The sequence below is a fragment of the Hoplias malabaricus genome, chromosome 6, assembly GCF_029633855.1.
Source record: "Hoplias malabaricus isolate fHopMal1 chromosome 6, fHopMal1.hap1, whole genome shotgun sequence".
NCBI classification, from domain to species: Eukaryota; Metazoa; Chordata; class Actinopteri; order Characiformes; family Erythrinidae; genus Hoplias; species Hoplias malabaricus.
Genome location: NC_089805.1, coordinates 24,322,083 through 24,339,525, shown reverse-complemented (window position 1 = coordinate 24,339,525; position 17,443 = coordinate 24,322,083). Strand labels below are relative to the sequence as shown.

At 36.9% G+C, this 17,443-nt stretch overlaps 1 protein-coding gene across 2 annotated transcripts; it reads left to right on the top strand.

The window, feature by feature from the left end:
• The first annotated feature begins 4,580 nt into the window (after window positions 1-4,580).
• prkcsh (PRKCSH beta subunit of glucosidase II) lies at window positions 4,581-17,398 on the top strand. Of its 2 annotated transcripts, none has more exons than XM_066673653.1 (18): window positions 4,581-4,692; window positions 5,421-5,568; window positions 6,752-6,868; window positions 7,035-7,130; window positions 7,231-7,288; window positions 7,491-7,608; window positions 7,850-7,979; window positions 8,328-8,412; window positions 8,516-8,594; window positions 8,684-8,767; window positions 10,393-10,557; window positions 10,675-10,765; window positions 10,882-10,951; window positions 11,058-11,147; window positions 11,240-11,314; window positions 11,543-11,642; window positions 14,234-14,401; window positions 17,144-17,398. In XM_066673653.1, the coding sequence occupies exons 2-17, from the start codon at window positions 5,472-5,474 to the stop codon at window positions 14,375-14,377; spliced, it is 1,599 nt and encodes a 532-aa protein (XP_066529750.1). In that variant the 5' UTR covers window positions 4,581-4,692; window positions 5,421-5,471; the 3' UTR covers window positions 14,378-14,401; window positions 17,144-17,398. The 2 variants fall into 2 exon arrangements, with proteins under 2 accessions (XP_066529750.1, XP_066529752.1); XM_066673655.1 differs by having other exon boundaries at window positions 4,680-4,780.
• Window positions 17,399-17,443: the final 45 nt, after the last annotated feature.

The window sequence follows — 17,443 nt, the reverse complement described above, 5'->3', positions numbered from 1 at the left end:
CACCTTATTTTGAAACACGTAAGTAATGGCTCTTAGGTTCCCTGTCAGAGATTCCTATTTGCTGTGTAATTTATGGAGTGATTTGAAAAGCATATAGTTAGCAGTCTCTTGATTCAGTTCGAACTTAAGTACAGCAAAAACAAGTCAATATTACCTACCCTTGACGCAGGAATAGAGGAAAATTCTCATCTCTTTACATGCTTTTCAGAGTTCAGAGGTTCCAGATACGTTTCTTGTAACTCACCCAGTTGCAAACAGAGCCATGTTGGAGTGAGCCACTTTATTTGTTTTCCTATTTAGAGACTAAGGGGCGTGTATTAATACCTGAGGATTTTCCAGCGTGCAAAAGACCAACGAGCTAGTAAATGATGAGGAAATATCCTAATATATTATATATTAGGTGTATTATATATAAATATATTTCAAGTGTTTATTTCTTTATTATATTTGGTGATTATAACTGACAACTAATGAAAACCCCAAATTCAGTATCTCAGAAAATTAGAATATTACTTAAGACCAATACAAAAAAAAAAAGGATTTTTAGAAATGTTGTTCAACTGAAAAGTATGAACATGAAAAGTATGAGCATGTACAGCACTCAGTACTTAGTTGTGGCTCATTTTGCCTGAATTACTGCAGCAATGCAGCGTGGCATGGAGTCGATCAGTCTGTGGCACTGCTCAGGTGTTATGAGAGCCCAGGTTGCTCTGATATTGGCCTTCAGCTCTTCTGCATTGTTGGGTCTGGCGTATTGTATCTTCCTCTTCACAATACCACATAAATTTTCCATGGGGTTAAGGTCAGGCGAGTTTGCTGGCCAATTAAGAACAGAGATACCATGGTCCTTAAACCAGGTAGTGGTAGCTATGGCACTGTGTGCAGGTGTCAAGTCCTGTTGGAAAATGAAATCTGCACCTCCATAAAGTTGGTCAGCAGCAGGAAGCATGAAGTGCTCTAAAACTTCCTGGTAGACAGCTGCATTGACCTTGGACATCAGAAAACACAGTGGACCACATGGCACCCCAGACCATCACTGACTGAAGAAACTTTACACTGGACCTCAAGCAACATGGATTCTGTGCCTCTTCTCTCTTCATCCAGACTCTGGGACCTTGATTTCCTCATCAGAGAACATAACTTTGGACCTCTCAGAAGCAGTCTGGTCCTTTTTGTTTTTAGCCCAAGCGAGATTTTTCTGATGCTGTCTCTTGTTCAAGAGTGGCTTGAGACAAGGAATGCGACGCTGAAACCCATATCTTGCATACATCTGTGTCTGGTGGTTCCTGAAGCACTGACTCCAACTGCAGTCCAGTCTTTGTGAATCTCCTCCATATTTTTGAATGGGTTTTGTTTCACGATCCTCTCAAGGGTGCGGTTATCCCTATTTTTGTCTTGCCCTGCTTGTGTAAGGTGTCAATGGTTGTCTTTTGGACAACTGTCCATTCAGCAGTCTTCCGCACGATTTTGTAGCCTAGAGAACTAAACTGAAAGACCATTTAAAGGCCTTTGCCGGTGTTTTGAGTTAATTAGCTGATTAGAGTGTGGCACCAGGTGACTTCAATATTGAACCTTTTCACAATATTTAAATTTTCTGAGATACTGAATTTGGGGTTTTCATAAGTTGTCAGTTATGATCATCAAATTAAAAGAAATAAACACATGAAAAATATTTCTGTCTCTGTGTAATGAATTAGTATAATATACAAGTTTCACTTTTTGAATGGAATTAGTGATATAAATCAACTTTTTCATGATATTCTAATTTTATGACCAACACCTGTATATTAATGAATAAGTATCACCCATAATAAACATGAACACACAACTCTTATTTTAAAATAATATTAAAAGATATAGAGGAACTCAATTGCTTCTGCGGGTTCATAGATCTCAATTTGGAACATTAATTCTGGATATATTATCAGGCAAACACTGAGTGTGGTGAAAATGTGCATAACTCAGACTGTGTTTCTCCTCAGTGGATGAGAGAAAAAGATCTGGGTGGAAATAAAACAGAGAAGAGCTCCAGGATATTTAACCCTGTCTGAATTGTGAAGTTACTACACTGCAGTAAAGTTGGTTTCATATTGGACATTCGCTTGAGATTTGGAATTGTGTTTTTTTTTTGTCAATTACCAAACGTATATTCACCGGTACAGTTGCAGATTTCTGATGTAACAAAAGAAACCAAAAAAATTACATCCATAGCCTTTATTTTCAAAACTGTACTTGCTGAGATTAAGCTAGAAATGCAGCTGATTATTGCTGTTTTGCCCCTGCGCCCAGCTCCAGCGTTTTGCCCAATTACCAGAATAAACGTATAGCGTTTAATGTTAATATGCAAATATTAATCTCATTCCTTATTAGGCCTAACAATGTCACATCAACTTACAAATGTACACAATTTTATTTCTTACATACTAAGGCTAATTATGGTGAGAAATGGTGTTTTTTTTTATTAATGCTGTCAGTTTGGCTTTGGAATGGCTCAAAATACAGCGCCCTTGAGGTTCAAAATGGCATTTTTTTACAGCGTTCTGAACATTGGTATTTTAATGGCATTAAAGATAGCGGTATTTATACTTTTTTACGGCTTAATTAATGGCGCCATGCCAAAAGAAACACTGTATTTTTCGGCGTTTAATAAAGTAAACGTGTCTTTTAGATGCTGTTTTTGACCCTCTTTGCATTACATAAAAAAAAAGCTTTTAGATAATGCCACCACACATCTTATTAATAGAAATGAGCTGAATGAACATCTCTCCTCCTTTCCTGAGAGACTCAGGAACCCTTCAGTGGGAGGGTTCTACTGAGAGTTGCTTTGCTTGGTTTGAAACTGACAAATGTATGTTTACTACATTTTATTTTAAATTACATAATTGCATTATAAAATCTATGATATTATAGTACTTTAAATAATTTATTTTTTGTCTATACCATGGTATGATTTAAGCAACACACTGCATTCCACAATAACACTGTGTGTCTGCCCCATTATACATGCAGCAAATTATGCAAGATTATTCTCCGAATTATTCTGAGATTTTTCTGAGAATTATTCCAAGATTATTCTCAGAATTCAGACTCTCGGAATCTTGGAACTGAACGTTGCCCATCGGACTATAGACATTTTAACTGTCCTAGATTAAATGGGTGAACTGGGGGTCTTGCTGCTGTTTTTAAAAACAATTTTCATTGTTCCCCTGTGTCTTTAGGTGTTTTTAGAAGTTTTGAGCAGTAAGCTTTTAAATTGTTTAGTGAAAAGCCGGTGTTTTGCTCTGTATTTTACCGACCTCCTAAATCACACAGGTGGTTTTTTTTATCAGAATTTTCTGACTATTTGGCTTCAATTGTGATTGATTATGATTAAATTTCTGATAGTGGGGAATATTAATATATATGTTGATGATGCTACAAATGGATTTACTTCAGAATTTTTTAACATTTTTGAATCTTTTAATTTTGTACAACATGTCTCTGGCCTGACTCCTAACTATGGGCATACTTTGGATTTTGTTTTTACTCTGGCACTCAACTTAAATTCACTTCAGTTGGAAGACATATTTGCTACTGACCATAAAGGCATTGTCTTTCAATCTAAAGCTGAGAATCCTAAACACATTGTACGCTCTCATTGTTTTAATGAAGAGTCAGCTGCCAAAACCTTTAACTATTCCCTCTCTTTGGATAAAAGGTGACATGGTGCATTTGAGAAGAGAGTGCAGACAGGCAGAGCATAAATGGAAACAATCTCAGCTTCATGTCCATTTTCTGTACATGAAAGATTTGATGGTTTTGTACAACAACAAGGTTAGGGATGCAAGAGCCGCATATTTTAATAATTTAAATATGACTAATAGGCAGAAATCCAGGTTTCTAGTGTGTTTTTTGTTTGTCTGTTTAATGTTTTGTTTTGTTTTGTTTTTAATATCTTTTGCGCAGCAGGTAGTGTTGCAGTCACACAGCTCCAGGGACCTGGAGGTTGTAGGTTCGATTCCCGCGATTCCGGGTCTGTGAGGACCAGTGTGTGTTCTCCCTGTGTCCGTGTGGGTTTCCTCCGGGTGCTCCGGAACTGGATAAGCGGTTACAGATAATGAATGAACTGGAAATGGTGAACAGAAATTCTTACACAAAATTCTCTAGATTGTTTGCAAGTGACCTCATGTCACTACGTAAACTACAGATGGAGGGCAGGAAGTGATTTTTTACACAGTGAGCTCTATCACACTCTCTAACGCCTCTAAAGCTCTATCACACTCTCTAAATTCTTTTTAATAATGCAAACATGTTATGATGCTATTTGGTACATAATACCTTAGCAAGTATACAGCCCTATATATTAATACATCCACAGTAGGACAAAATGGACTCTGGAATTAAGCCTTGAATCTAATAAATGGAGTGTATTGACTCCTAGATACATCTTTTGAAGTAAATATATTCATTATGTTATAAAAATAGATGTTAATTTGTTCTATAATATAATTATTTTATCATAACGCAAATGGCAGCCCAATGTACGTATAAAACCTGTAGAAGCGTAGTTATTTCCATTTGTTAATAGACAAAACAGGGAAACTACACTTCCCATGATGCAACACAGAGCCTCATTCTCGTTCACCAATCAGGGCAGAACAACGCAATGTACGTCATGGTCAGGATTCGTTGCATTGTACGCTACGGAAGAAGGTAATGAATGATTTTTTCGGCGTTTCTTTTTTGAACGTTTTTTCTGAAATATTCGACTTTTTGCCTGCTTTTGCGAAACAGCAGCGTCGTAGGTTTTGCTATTAATCTTATGAATATTTACCTGTTTGCTATATTTATCAGAGAACTGAGAAAATATTACAAGGTACGAAGTACGATTGTGTAGAAGGCAAGCTAACAGGCTCAAGTCTGTCAACCGTCTTCAACGAGGACAGTGAATCATAAAAACACGTTATGTTTTAAATAAACCTGCTCTGTATCCACAGCTACATTAATATCTGGTGTTGTTTAATGTTTATTTCTTTTTCAGTGCGAGTTTTAATTTGTATAAACGGGTTTAATAGGTGCTAAAGTACAGCTAAATCATTAGGTAGCAGCACAAAATCTAAATATTCTTTCTGTTTAAATTACAGTCAACTTTTTGCTGCGCTTATATTTTTATAGCACAAAACCCCGAAACTCCTACTGCTTGAATTGCCACCCCATATTTTAAGCGACTTGCATGCGTTCATATAGCTTAGAATCCCGAAAAGGCCTCTTGAGATTAAATTTAACCGTACATTTAATGTGTGTTCATTATCTGCAGCCTTATATTTTAAATGTTTATGTGCTCACATAATATCTGAGGACATTTGTTGTTTCAGTGCAACCACAATTTCAAAATGGCTTGTGAAATATAATTCTTTTTTTTTTTTTTTTCCCAACTCCAGGGTCACTGTGGTCAGATAAGATATTGGTGTCCTTTCTAACATTTAAACTGCATGATGACTTGTGTATATCTCCTCATAATGATGAGCCTGGCAGCCAGTTTAGGAGCAGCGGTGGAGGTCCCAAGACCACGAGGCGTGCCACTGTCAAGTAAGAGAAATCTGTTTTAGGTATCAGCCTTCTATTTTCTCCTCCAGAGAGTTTAAGCATCTCTGCTTTAAAATAGAACTTTGCTACAATAAAATAAAGGGTGTGTATATGTGGCAGGATGACTTGGCAACCGTTTAATATCCAGTTAATTCAGCGAAACACCAACAGGAGAAGGTGCCTACCTGATGACCCCTGTGAAAGGCTAGTGTGGATGGTTTGTGTACTCATGGGCTGGGCTCAATGAGTAACCATAGTAGTTAAGGATAACTAGTTGCTGATCAGATCATAAACAGCCACAGCAACTATAGTGTTGAGGTGTAGGATGCAAAGGAATTTTGGTGGTTGCAGGTAGGAGGAGAGTGGGGTGGCCCAATGTGAAGCTCAAATGGATTGGCGTAGGATATTTTACATCTTACCTAATGTATGATTATAATTAATAATAAGTCAATAATAATAAACAGCCTACCCTCCTTACAATAATAAGGCTCAATCTGTAAAATATTATCCCCTGTTTTAGATTAAACATTTTGACTGCGCTTATAGAACTTGAAAAAAATATATTGCGTTCATAGCCAAGTTTGTCTGAATTATACTTGTGTTGTCTAATAGTGTTTCTGCACAATATGAATCACAATGTTTAGTTGTTTTTTTCACGTTCCAACAGACAATAAAGAATGATTAAATACCTAAATTATTTCAAGAATGTGTATAATATGTATTTCTATATTTCTATTATTTATGGACTACACTAGTCCTCCTAAGGATTGGCACATTTGCACCAAATAATTCAGTGCATGTTCCAGACACACTGTAACTCTGATCCAGATGAAGTGGCTATAGGGGATGAATGAAATCTCTCTGAGTAATTAAGCTACAGGCCATATCGACAATATGCCCCAGACCTTGCTGTACCATAATGTAATAAAATCTCATCATACTGCCAGCCGCTTCACTGATTATTAAGAGTTTATCACATATAAATATTTTCCTAGGACTGTCGAGCGCCTATCCATTAGCCTAATTTTTCCATGCTCAGTGGCAAGTTGTGAACAGTGTGGTGTAATGACATGTATCATTAGTGTCTGGTATTGTTATGGCTATAGTACATGTTTCCATATCCTTCGTACAGCACAGTGGGTTTGTAATGTCCCCTCATACCCCTCTTTCTTTCACATGTGTACAGAACGACAGTTCTATGAGGAGAACAAGCCCTTCACCTGTTTGGATGGTTCCCGTACCATTCCATTTGACAGAGTGAATGATGATTATTGTGACTGCAAAGACGGTTCAGATGAGCCAGGTGCTGTTTATTTAAATTTTCTGCATCTCTAAAATGTTATGTTAAAACGTCATGTAGCATAACTGAGCATTGTAAATTTAAGTTATTAAATTAATAGTTAAATTAATTTAAGCCCATTGTTATTAGGCCTTAAAGTAGTTTGTGTCATACATTCTTTTGTCTTTAGGCACAGCCGCATGTCCCAATGGAAGCTTCCATTGTACTAATGCTGGCTTTCGACCCACATTTATTCCATCCTCCCGCATTAATGATGGCATCTGTGGTAAGTATATCTACCACTATGTTACTATATTGTTTCTTCTAATTTCTTTGTATGGAACACTGATTTGTGTGTTGTTTAAAACATGTCTGTTCCTTGTAAGATTGCTGTGACACCACGGATGAATACAACAGTGGGGCCAAATGTGAAAACACTTGCAAGTAAGTAGATTCACTATAATTGGATTTTTAATTTTTTTAATGTAAGTGTATTATAATTATTGAGGTATCATTTACTTGTGAGTTGAAACCATTTACAAGGAGAGGTTTAAATTAGATAATTATGTCAATATAACATGTTTTGTTGAAATGTAATGTGCTTTGAATGAGCAGTGCTGCTTTTAATATTGTCTCTGTTTTACAGGGAACTGGGCCGAAAGGAGAAGGAGGTGCTGCAGAAGATGGCTGAGATCACCAAAGAGGGATTTCTTCTAAAACAGCAGCTCATACAAGAAGCTAAAAATGGACATCAAGAAAAACAAGTATGAAATCTGAAAGCATTTTTACTTTGAGAATGGAAAAACGAATTGAGATATATGTGAGGTAATGACAAATGGGGTTCTGAATTCTGAGAATAAGTAGTTTGCCTTTTAATGAATACAATGGTTGCAGAGTTTCTGCTGAGTGCTACCCTCCCATCTGTCTGTTATGACATTTTAGATAATTCCCATCTTCTGCAAGAATAGCAACCTCAAATGCAAATGAGCTGTGTGTCTCTTGCAGAGCAAGCTGACTGAACTGCAGAACAATAAGAAAGAGCTGGAGGAGAAAGTGGAGGCGTTGAGGACTATTAAAGAGACTGCAGAGCAGCCAGAGAAAGAAGCTAAAGAGCGCCATCTGAAGGCTTGGGAAGGTAAGTGCAGCTCCATGATTACAGTGAGCTTTTATTGCCTTGCTTTTAGCTCACAGAATTCTCAAACACGCTAAAGTTCATTTGATTTGACATTCAAAGTATTTTACTTTTGTGCTCAGGTGTCCAAATGATCTTAGAATTATGTTTGAAAAGTAGACAAATAAAAGGAGTGTTCCAGTAGCCTTCATTTTGAACATAATATAATTTATATTCTATAATGTCATACCATCACTCTTGCATCCGGTACTCAGTCATTAGGCCTGGTGCATGTTGACTGAGTGCTGTATTGGTTTCTGGGTTTAAATGGAGCTCTGAGCAGTGTTGCTTCTCTGCTTGCCATTATTACAGAACAAAAGGCAGTCATCCATGCGGAGAAGGACAAAGCTAAAATGGCAGAGGCTTTTCTGGAGCTAGATGATGATGCAGATGGCTTGTAAGTGCAGCTGAGTGTGGGGGCGTGTGTGTCTTGTGTATGAGTGAAGCGGAGTGGATGGCATGTTTGGCCAAGTTGATAACCCTGTGTTTCTGTTGTCCAGTGTTTCAGTTGCTGAGCTACAGACCCATGCAGAGCTTGATTCAGACAGTGATGGCACTCTTTCTGAAACAGAAGCCCAGGTAGATGCAGTAAGGTCTTTGGCTTTGGTTATAATTTTTTTTTTTCAGCTGGATTTGAGTAGTTCAATGTCTGCTTTTTTTTAAACCAGGGATTGCTTGGAGGAGTTGATAAAGTAGACCCAGGAACCTTTGACAATGTGTGGAATAACATTAAAGACAAATATGTCTCAGAAGTGAGTAATGATTTCTTGAACATTCACAAATATAAGATATAGCCTTGCCAGGGTCTAGAGTCTGCTTTTTAAGTAATTTAAAATGAGTATTGTAATACTCCTTTTAAGAAACAGTCAAATGATCAGTTAAATGTTTCATGAGTTTAAAAATGCTATTCATTACATGGATCAGACATGACTGACTGACTGGAAATTATGCGTTTTCTTGTCTTCTGGTTTTCTGTTTGGTGTTTTGTGATACCATGATACTCCACACGAGGGCAGTGCCATTTTATGCATAAAGCATCTAAGGAAAAGAAAAATGAGTCATGTATATGGTTTATATTGACGTCAAATCTATAGCATTTAGAGTTTGTTAAAAAAAATTCTCCTTATGTTGTCAAACATAAGTGTAGAAAAATAAATATTAGAAATCCACAATCAACTACAACATTGTGACCAGCTCCTTGTTTCTGTATTCACTGCCCATAATTGTAGATCTACAATTACAGACTGCAGTCCATCTATTGCTCTGCAAAAATTGTTAGCCTCCTATCACCCTGTTATCACCACAGAGCAGGTATGATTTGGGTGGTGGATTATTCTCAGTGCTGCAGTGACACTGGTGCGGTGGTGTTGTGTGAGTGTGTTGCACTAGTATAAGTGCATGAGAAACAGCAGGGCTGCTTGAGTTTTTAAACCCCTCAGTGTCACTGCTGGACTGAGAATATTCCACCAGCTGTCTCTGATGTTACATCTACAGGGTAGTCCAACGAGGTAGGAGTTTCTAACAGAGTGGACAGTGAGTGGACACCGTGTTTAAAAATTCCAGCCCCTGTGTGGGTTCATGACCATGAACGGGGTGAAAGTGAGCAAGCAAAGTATGCAGCGCAAGAGATGGACTGCAAGCTGGTGCTCATATTATTGTGGTTGAGCTGTGTATGTTCTGTAATATCAGTGAACATGTTAATGCAGAATATTTATACAAAATAATTAATAATGTTTATTAATGTGCTAAGTGGTTTCAAAATCTGTGGCGAGTGTTGGTAAGCCACATGTATTACATGCCCATCAAATTTTCAAAACCAAAATGTACGTTGGGCTATTTTTTTGTTTTAATATATACTCTAGATACTCAGAGATGTACAGTACTGTACAGCACCCTAGATATTTATATTTAAATTGCTACCTTCTGAGTAAGTGTGGTGCTAGTATAAAGTAGCAGGTGTGAGTGATTTTGAAGAACAATGTTTTGTTCAGAATCTCTCTTATTTAAAATATTTTTTTTATTAACCTCCAAAACTGGGTATTGTATGATAACCTTAAATAATACAGACTCCACGAGGAGAGATTTGGAAAAAGTTAAACCCAACTCATTCTCACACACACACTATCACACTCACTGGAATAATGTTATTTGGTTTTATTCTAATGTTGGGCATTATTTATGGTTTGTTTGTTTTGTTAACCAATAAACACTTACTACTCAGATGAATAGTTTATTCAATCTCAATCTCTGGTGCCTAAAACCTTTGCACAGTACTGTATTTAAATTTCTTTTGTTGGACAGTGTTTATTTGTACATATTCAGGCAAAATATTTGTAATGAGTCATATTTATGAACATATTTGATTAATTCGTTTCAGTCACAGCCTGTGGAAGCCACACCAGAGGACAGTCCACCTGAAGAAAGCAAAGAGCCCATTGCAGACAATGACTCTGAGCCGTATCCTAATGATGACGACATGCCGGAAGAAGAGGATGATGATGATGAAGAAGACGATGATTATCCTGATGAAGATCTTAGTAAGGTGAGGAAGGCTTGCTTTTATATATATCTGTGTGTGTACTCCGTCAACACTCCTCTATTCTATAAACACACTCTTCTAGTCGTTTGTGAACATGTCAGTAACATTTTGATCTTGCAGACTCCACCCACTGTGAGGACTCCTGAGAAGAAAGATGATGATGAGGAAGCCATGCCGCCTTATGACGATGAAACTCGGGCCCTAATTGAAGGTTAGTCTTCCCTGAATTCACTAAGCTTTTCCTAGAGAATGTAATAGGTTTTAGTGTCCTGTGTTAGACACAAGTTAAACTCCATGGTCACTGAGTTTGTCTTTGGTTACCTGCAGCTGCTCAGAAAGCAAGAGACCACTTTGAAGAATCAGAGAGATCTCTACGTGATGTAGAAGATCAGATCAAGTTAGTGCAATAATGCCAGAATCAAACTTTTCTCTTAGTTTTGTATTAATGTATACCTGCAGTGTTATGTTTAACGTGCATGTCTGTGGGTATGTCTTTTTAACAGAAACATTGAGAAAGAGATTTCCTTTGACTTTGGACCCAATGCTGAGTTCGCCTACCTTTACAGCCAATGCTATGAGCTCCCTACTAGCGAGTAAGTTGCATATATTTCTGTTGCTTTGGAATCATGAGTGCTACTTAGTAAAGTGTAGTATAGAGTGTGATTTCTTTCTTCCTGTTGTGTAGGTATATCTACAGATTGTGCCCATTTAACCGTGTGTCACAGAAACCCAAATATGGAGGCTCTGAAACCAACCTTGGGTAAGAAATTTTTACCAATACCTGACATTGTGTCACATTTCAAGCACTTAATAACTCCTTAATTGAATTTGTGGAGTTTACTAGTTTTTGAAGTCATGTAAACAGCATGCTCTGATTTGTGAGATTGGAGTAAGGTGTAGAAACAGATTAAGAAATCCATTTGAGGGCTGAGTTTTTGTTTGGTAATCTTATTTCTCTGTGCCTGATTCTTTGTGTATGCACATATAGGACATGGGGAACCTGGGCAGGGCCTGAGGATAACAAGTATCTAGTGATGAAGTATGAACATGGCACAGGGTGTTGGCAGGGTCCAAATAGATCTACAACAGTAAGTAATTCTTCTACTACCTTTAGTGCTGCAGTTCTTATTATGTTGCTTTAAGTATTAACCTAGGTAGGTTACACATTTTAATAGTCCCCTAAGGCATAATTGAATATTAGTGCTGTCAATCAATTAAAAAATCCGACAAGTCTAGTTTTGCTGGACAGCCATTAGCCATATAGTCATTGTCACAAGGTGGTTTTCCATCCACAGAATGTTTGTGAATTATGAAAATGCGCATGAAAAAATCTGGATGGAAAATGGCCAAAATTCTAAAAAAAAAAAAAAAAACACCCAAATATCGCAAAAGGAGTTTTACGCTCAGACGAGGTGGAGAAGTTAGAATATCGCAAAAGCGCAATGGAAAAAGGTTTTTTTGAATAAATTATGACGTTTCAGTTGGTTTATAAATACAGTAATACCTTGACTTACAAGTTTAATTTGTTCATAACTCAATTTGCTCGTAAATCAAATTAATTTTCCCCATTAAAGTAAATTGAAATGTTATTAATACACTCCAGCCCTCAAAAAAACACACCAGTTTTTTTTTTAATAAAAAAATTTTTCTTTATAAATAACAAATAATGATGAATTTGATTGAGCGACTTCACGTACCTCAGAAAATTCCTAAGTTGATTCACTTGTTCATCAAGGTTTTACTGTACTACGCATGTGATACAGCACATGCCAGAGCCCTGGACTGATCCCACGACCACAGGCTTTTAATGGACTCCCCCAGACTCTCCGTCCTCTTCTCTCATCTCCAAATTTAACCACTCTGTTTTTACCAGCGCCCAAGCTTCCACACATCATTTTACTTTCCACTCAAAAGATTAAGAATAAGCCCTATACCATAGAAATGGCACAGACGCTCAACAAAAAAATACTAAATAAAGCTTTTGATAATACCAACTTAGATTGCTCTCTTTCCCTCACTTTGATGCCGCGCCTGATCACAGGGTCCTATGTCATCTGAAGTTTATTCACAAAAGTGAGTTGGGTGGAAGCACGAATCATTTCACCTTTTTTCTTACTGCCGACTTTTCTTTATTATGCAAAACATATGTAGCGGTGTTTCTGGTATTTCAAAAACAGGAATGCCTGTTGAAACTTTGGTGCCTCATATCAATTTCTTTGTTTATTATTTTTATTATGTTTGTGCTGTACAGAAAATATGGAGGGCAGGAATGAAAATAAAAGAACAAAAAATTTTGTTCATAATAAATAACACAGGCATCAGTGTTTTTCTTGTTCATTTTATTTAAAAATGATTGCTAGATCATCTACCACCAAAGAACAAAGAAGACCAAGGACATTTAAAACAATTTTAAAGAATTTAAATTACTTATTGGTTCAGTGTAACAGGTTAAAGCACGTGAAGTTTAAAGAAGGCTGTGCGCAGCTATATGGAGTTTTATAAACACACTAACACCACAAAATGTCTCCATACCACAAAGGCAGATGTGAAATAACACAAATTCAGCAGTCCTCCTCTCTCTGTGAGATATAATACGTGTGTAAATGTTGCTGAGTTCCGAGCCATCCTGCTGAATTTGTGAACTAACCAACGCTGAGCCGAGGCTCTGGCCAACGGGCTTGGTGTCACACCAAACACAAACAAACGGAGTGTGTTCCTATCTAATTTCGTAATATTCAGGCACGCCCTGCACTAAAGAACCTACTGTTCTTTGGTTCCAGCTAGGAACTAATTTTTCTGGAAACTGCCAAATGATTCCAAATTTAGTTCACAACCTGTAATGTGAAATATGGTTGAACTACCAACAGACAGTGTAGTAGTGCCACTTTAAGTTCTCTCTGTTAAATACAGCTGGACTATTTGCATTGTCCCTTCTTAAGACTGAAACTTTTAATTAAAGGATATTTAAATATAAAATAAACGAAACGATAACAACACAATAAAATTTGTTTATTAGGGCAATCTATTGGAATAAAAATATAATCCGAACAGTAAAATTATAATGCTAGTATTCCTTTTATTTCCTTGTATTTTTGGGAGGAAGATAAATGTGTGGTGTGGTATAAATGCCAAATTTGCTAAAGGTTCGTTTTTCAAATTTTTGTATTAACATCTCTTAATTTGCTGTATAAAAATTGTAGTGTGTGTTTTTTTACACATGCAAGTGACAGTGATTGAGAGGATTAGTGATGATATTTAATACATATATCAACATAAATGTAGTCTACGTTCTGAAGTCAGCTGTAGCAATATTGTGATTTCATTGCTGCATAAAATCAGTAATCGCTAATATGTCACTAGACTCTGCAAAAAGTGAATTATGGGAGGAAGTTGTGGCCAAATATGGTGAATGCATTAAATTCAGTGCACCACAGCACTATTGAATGTACGAGTTATGTTTAGATTTTTGATATTTAAATATCTTACATGACAGTATGAAATAGACTTTAAGGGGTAAAATTATGCCCCTTAACCCTATAAAGTAACAGGAGATTGTTTTTTATTGAGATTGTATTATTTTAGATTCCTAAATGAAGTTACTAAGGTTTTTATTTTTACAAGTTTACCAAATGATAGATCATAAGCCTAATATTTGATTGGTTGTACATAATCTCTTCAGGTGAAGTTGACCTGTGGGAAGGAGACCATAGTGACTTCCACATCAGAACCTAGTCGCTGCGAGTATCTGATGGAGTTCACAACACCGGCTGTGTGTCAGGAGCCGGCAACAATCGACTCGCTGCATGACCACGACGAGTTCTAAAGCTTGCACTATGTGCACCTAGTGGTAAGAATCAGATACCAAGTGCTTTAAACTTTTAAAAAATTTTATCGGAGCAGGAGGAAGTATGCACTGTTATAACTGCTAAACTCGTGTAGGCAAATTAAACAATGCAAAAATGTCACGTTTATATTGGCAAACTCTGTGTATGCTGACTTTGCTCTGTTTCTCTGAATAAAATTGCAAATTATTAAGATAATAAGGCAATATTGAAACATAAATAGGTTGTAGAGAGGTTTCAGCATTCTACCTATGGACAGCATGTCCTGGTTTTATTTTCAGTGCACAGTCTGCCACAAGTTAGCAATGCTGATGTAGCATATCTTTTTGCATTTCCACTCAGTATTTGAGCAAGAACATGGAAAAAAGGCAGTTCAAGGTTTCCATAAATCTAACGGTATGTGCAGTTCAAGCGTGTACCGTGAGGTTACATCAAAAAACAAGATTTCTACAATCAAACGGGTATATTCTTGGCTATGGTTACAAACCTAGCAGGAGTGTTTCACCTCGAACACTTATTAATCTCACCACGTACAACTGAACTTTATAAGTGGTTCATGGTGTCAGGCTGATGTCAGTGGGAACTAGAACATGTGAACTTGAAGTGAGCTGGTTCTGAATACTATAAAAATATCTGTATGAATTGGGGATGGTATCTTGGCCTGCTGCCATCAGAACAGATGCAGGGAGTTGAGGTGGAGGAGGTCAGGAGCAGAGCAGACAGGAAGGTCAGTGTTTGAAAAGCATACAATAGGTATAAGAAAACATTGTAGTGTTGCAACTGAAATTGTAGTACATTCATATGGCATAAAACTAGGCTGAATGACCAACTAATGGATATAATTATATAGGAGCAATACATATATATAAAGGCTAATATTTTAGCTTCTTGCTAGAATTGTCCGCTTACAGGTGGATCTCAATAAATCGGAATATCATCAAAACGTGAATTTATTTCAGTAGTTCATTTCAAAAGGTGAAACTGATATATAGATGCATTACAAACATTCATTCATTTATTGTCTGTAACCGCTTATCCAGGGTGTGTTCCTGCCTTGCACCCAGTGATTCCGGGTAGGCTCCAGACCAACCACGTTATTATGATTATGGCGTACAGCCAATGAAAACCCAAAAGTCATTATCTCCGAAAATTAGAATAATCAACACAAAACACCTGCAAAGTTTTCCTAAACCTTTAAAATGTTGCCTTAGCCTGGTTCAGTAGGCTACAAAATCATGGGGATGACTGCTGACTTGACAGATGGCCAGCGCAGCCGTCTACCAGGAAATTTTTAGAGTATTTCATGCTTGCCTCTGTTGACGAGCTTTATGGAGATGCAGATTTCATTTTCAAGCAGGATTTGGCACATGTCCACACTAGCCAAAAGTACCAATACCGGTATAATCACCACAGTATCTGTGCTTGATTTGCCAGCAAACGTCTGATCCAAACCCCATAGAGAATCTGTCGAGTATTGTCAAGTGTAAGATGAGAGACACCAGACCCAAAAATGTAGACGAGCTGAAGGATGCTATCAAAGCAACCTGGGCTTCCATAACACCTCAGCAGTGCCACAGGCTGCATTGATTCAGTAATTCATGCAAAAGGAGCCCTGACCAAGTGTATATACTTTGCATTTACATTATTACATTTACAGCATTTAGAGGATGATCTTATCCAAAAGTGCTTAGTGTTCAGACAGAATGTGTATCCTAGCTTGACCGAACAAGGGTCAGTGCTGATACCTAGAAAGACCAAAATGTAGTAAGTGCAATACACAGTATAATCTAGTCAATGCTCAAACCTAGAAGGAAAAACTAGTCGGTGCTCATTCTTAGAAAGCAAAGAGTTAGGTGCGGTATAAGTGCAAAAACAGGCTTTTACGCTGAGTACTTAGATTAGTGCTCACCTAAGTGAGATGGGTCTTCAGTCTGAGTTTGAAGACTGCAGGAGAGTCTGCTGTTTGGACAGACAGTGGACGTCCACCATCTGGGTGCCAGAACTGGGAAGAGTCTTGACTCTAGTCCTCCATGTGACTTTTCAGTAGACCAAAATTTCTGTATTTAAAAAAAGAAATTAAATTTGGTCTTATATTATATTCTAATTTTCTGAGTTAATGACTTTTATGAATGAGTTAAAACCATAATCATCAACATTAAATGAAATAAATGCTTGAAATGGATCACTCTGGATTTTAATGAATCTATATAATGAGTTTTACTTTTTGAATTGAATTACTGAAATATCTTAACTATTTGATATTCCAATTCATAGTGATGCACCTGTATGTTATTAAATGTAAGTAAACGTATTTATGTTATAAAACCAAATAAATAAGTCTTTGATGTATCCTGTCCACAATTAATGATGTAGGTGATTGAGAAGCTGTATGAGCAGTAAGTCGCTGTATACTAAAATCCAGTCGTATTTCAAAACTGAATATCAGATATTTGACCTGAAATTACACATATATATTCAACCAAAAAATACCTTTAAATAGATTATAATATTTTAATTGGTCATATCCAAGCTATAATTGTATATAAAATAATAAGTAAGCTGTGATTTCAAACTTTTGAAAGGTAGTGTAGATGTGGTTTATTATATTGTAGTTTAACACTGATAAAAGGCATAAAATGTATTAAGAACAAAAAAAAAATCTTAATTGCTTTTATTGTGATTAAAAATTTGTTTCTACAGCTGTCGTCGGGCATTGTTTAACGTCTATATCTTTTTCAATTGTGTAGGTTGTTTCTTGGGGACCACGCCCACAGGTGTTGCCCATTCAACATCAGCTGGCTTATGTCTGCTCTAGTCAGACCAACAGCACGTATTGGTGAAAATCATAGCAGTAGATAAGTTGATTTATGGTTAAGTTCCTGTTTTGGCTGTTTAAGTTTTTACGGATAGAGAACGCTGCTCACATTCCATGAATCATATTGTTCCAAAATAAAGTTGAATTTTAATGTGAAAACCCAGGTGATGTACTACTTACTGTGTCTCTTGGTGTATTTATTTCCCTCCTCAGACAATAAAACTCAGCTACT

Excerpts from the sequence above, each read along its gene's own strand:
- prkcsh (XM_066673653.1), top strand. The coding sequence starts at position 5,472 with ATGATGACTTGTGTATATCTCCTCATAATGATGAGCCTGGCAGCCAGT. Across the intron at positions 5,569-6,751 it reads ACGAGGCGTGCCACTGTCAA|AACGACAGTTCTATGAGGAG; the intron begins GTAAGAGAAATC and ends ACATGTGTACAG. Across the intron at positions 11,315-11,542 it reads GGCTCTGAAACCAACCTTGG|GACATGGGGAACCTGGGCAG; the intron begins GTAAGAAATTTT and ends ATGCACATATAG.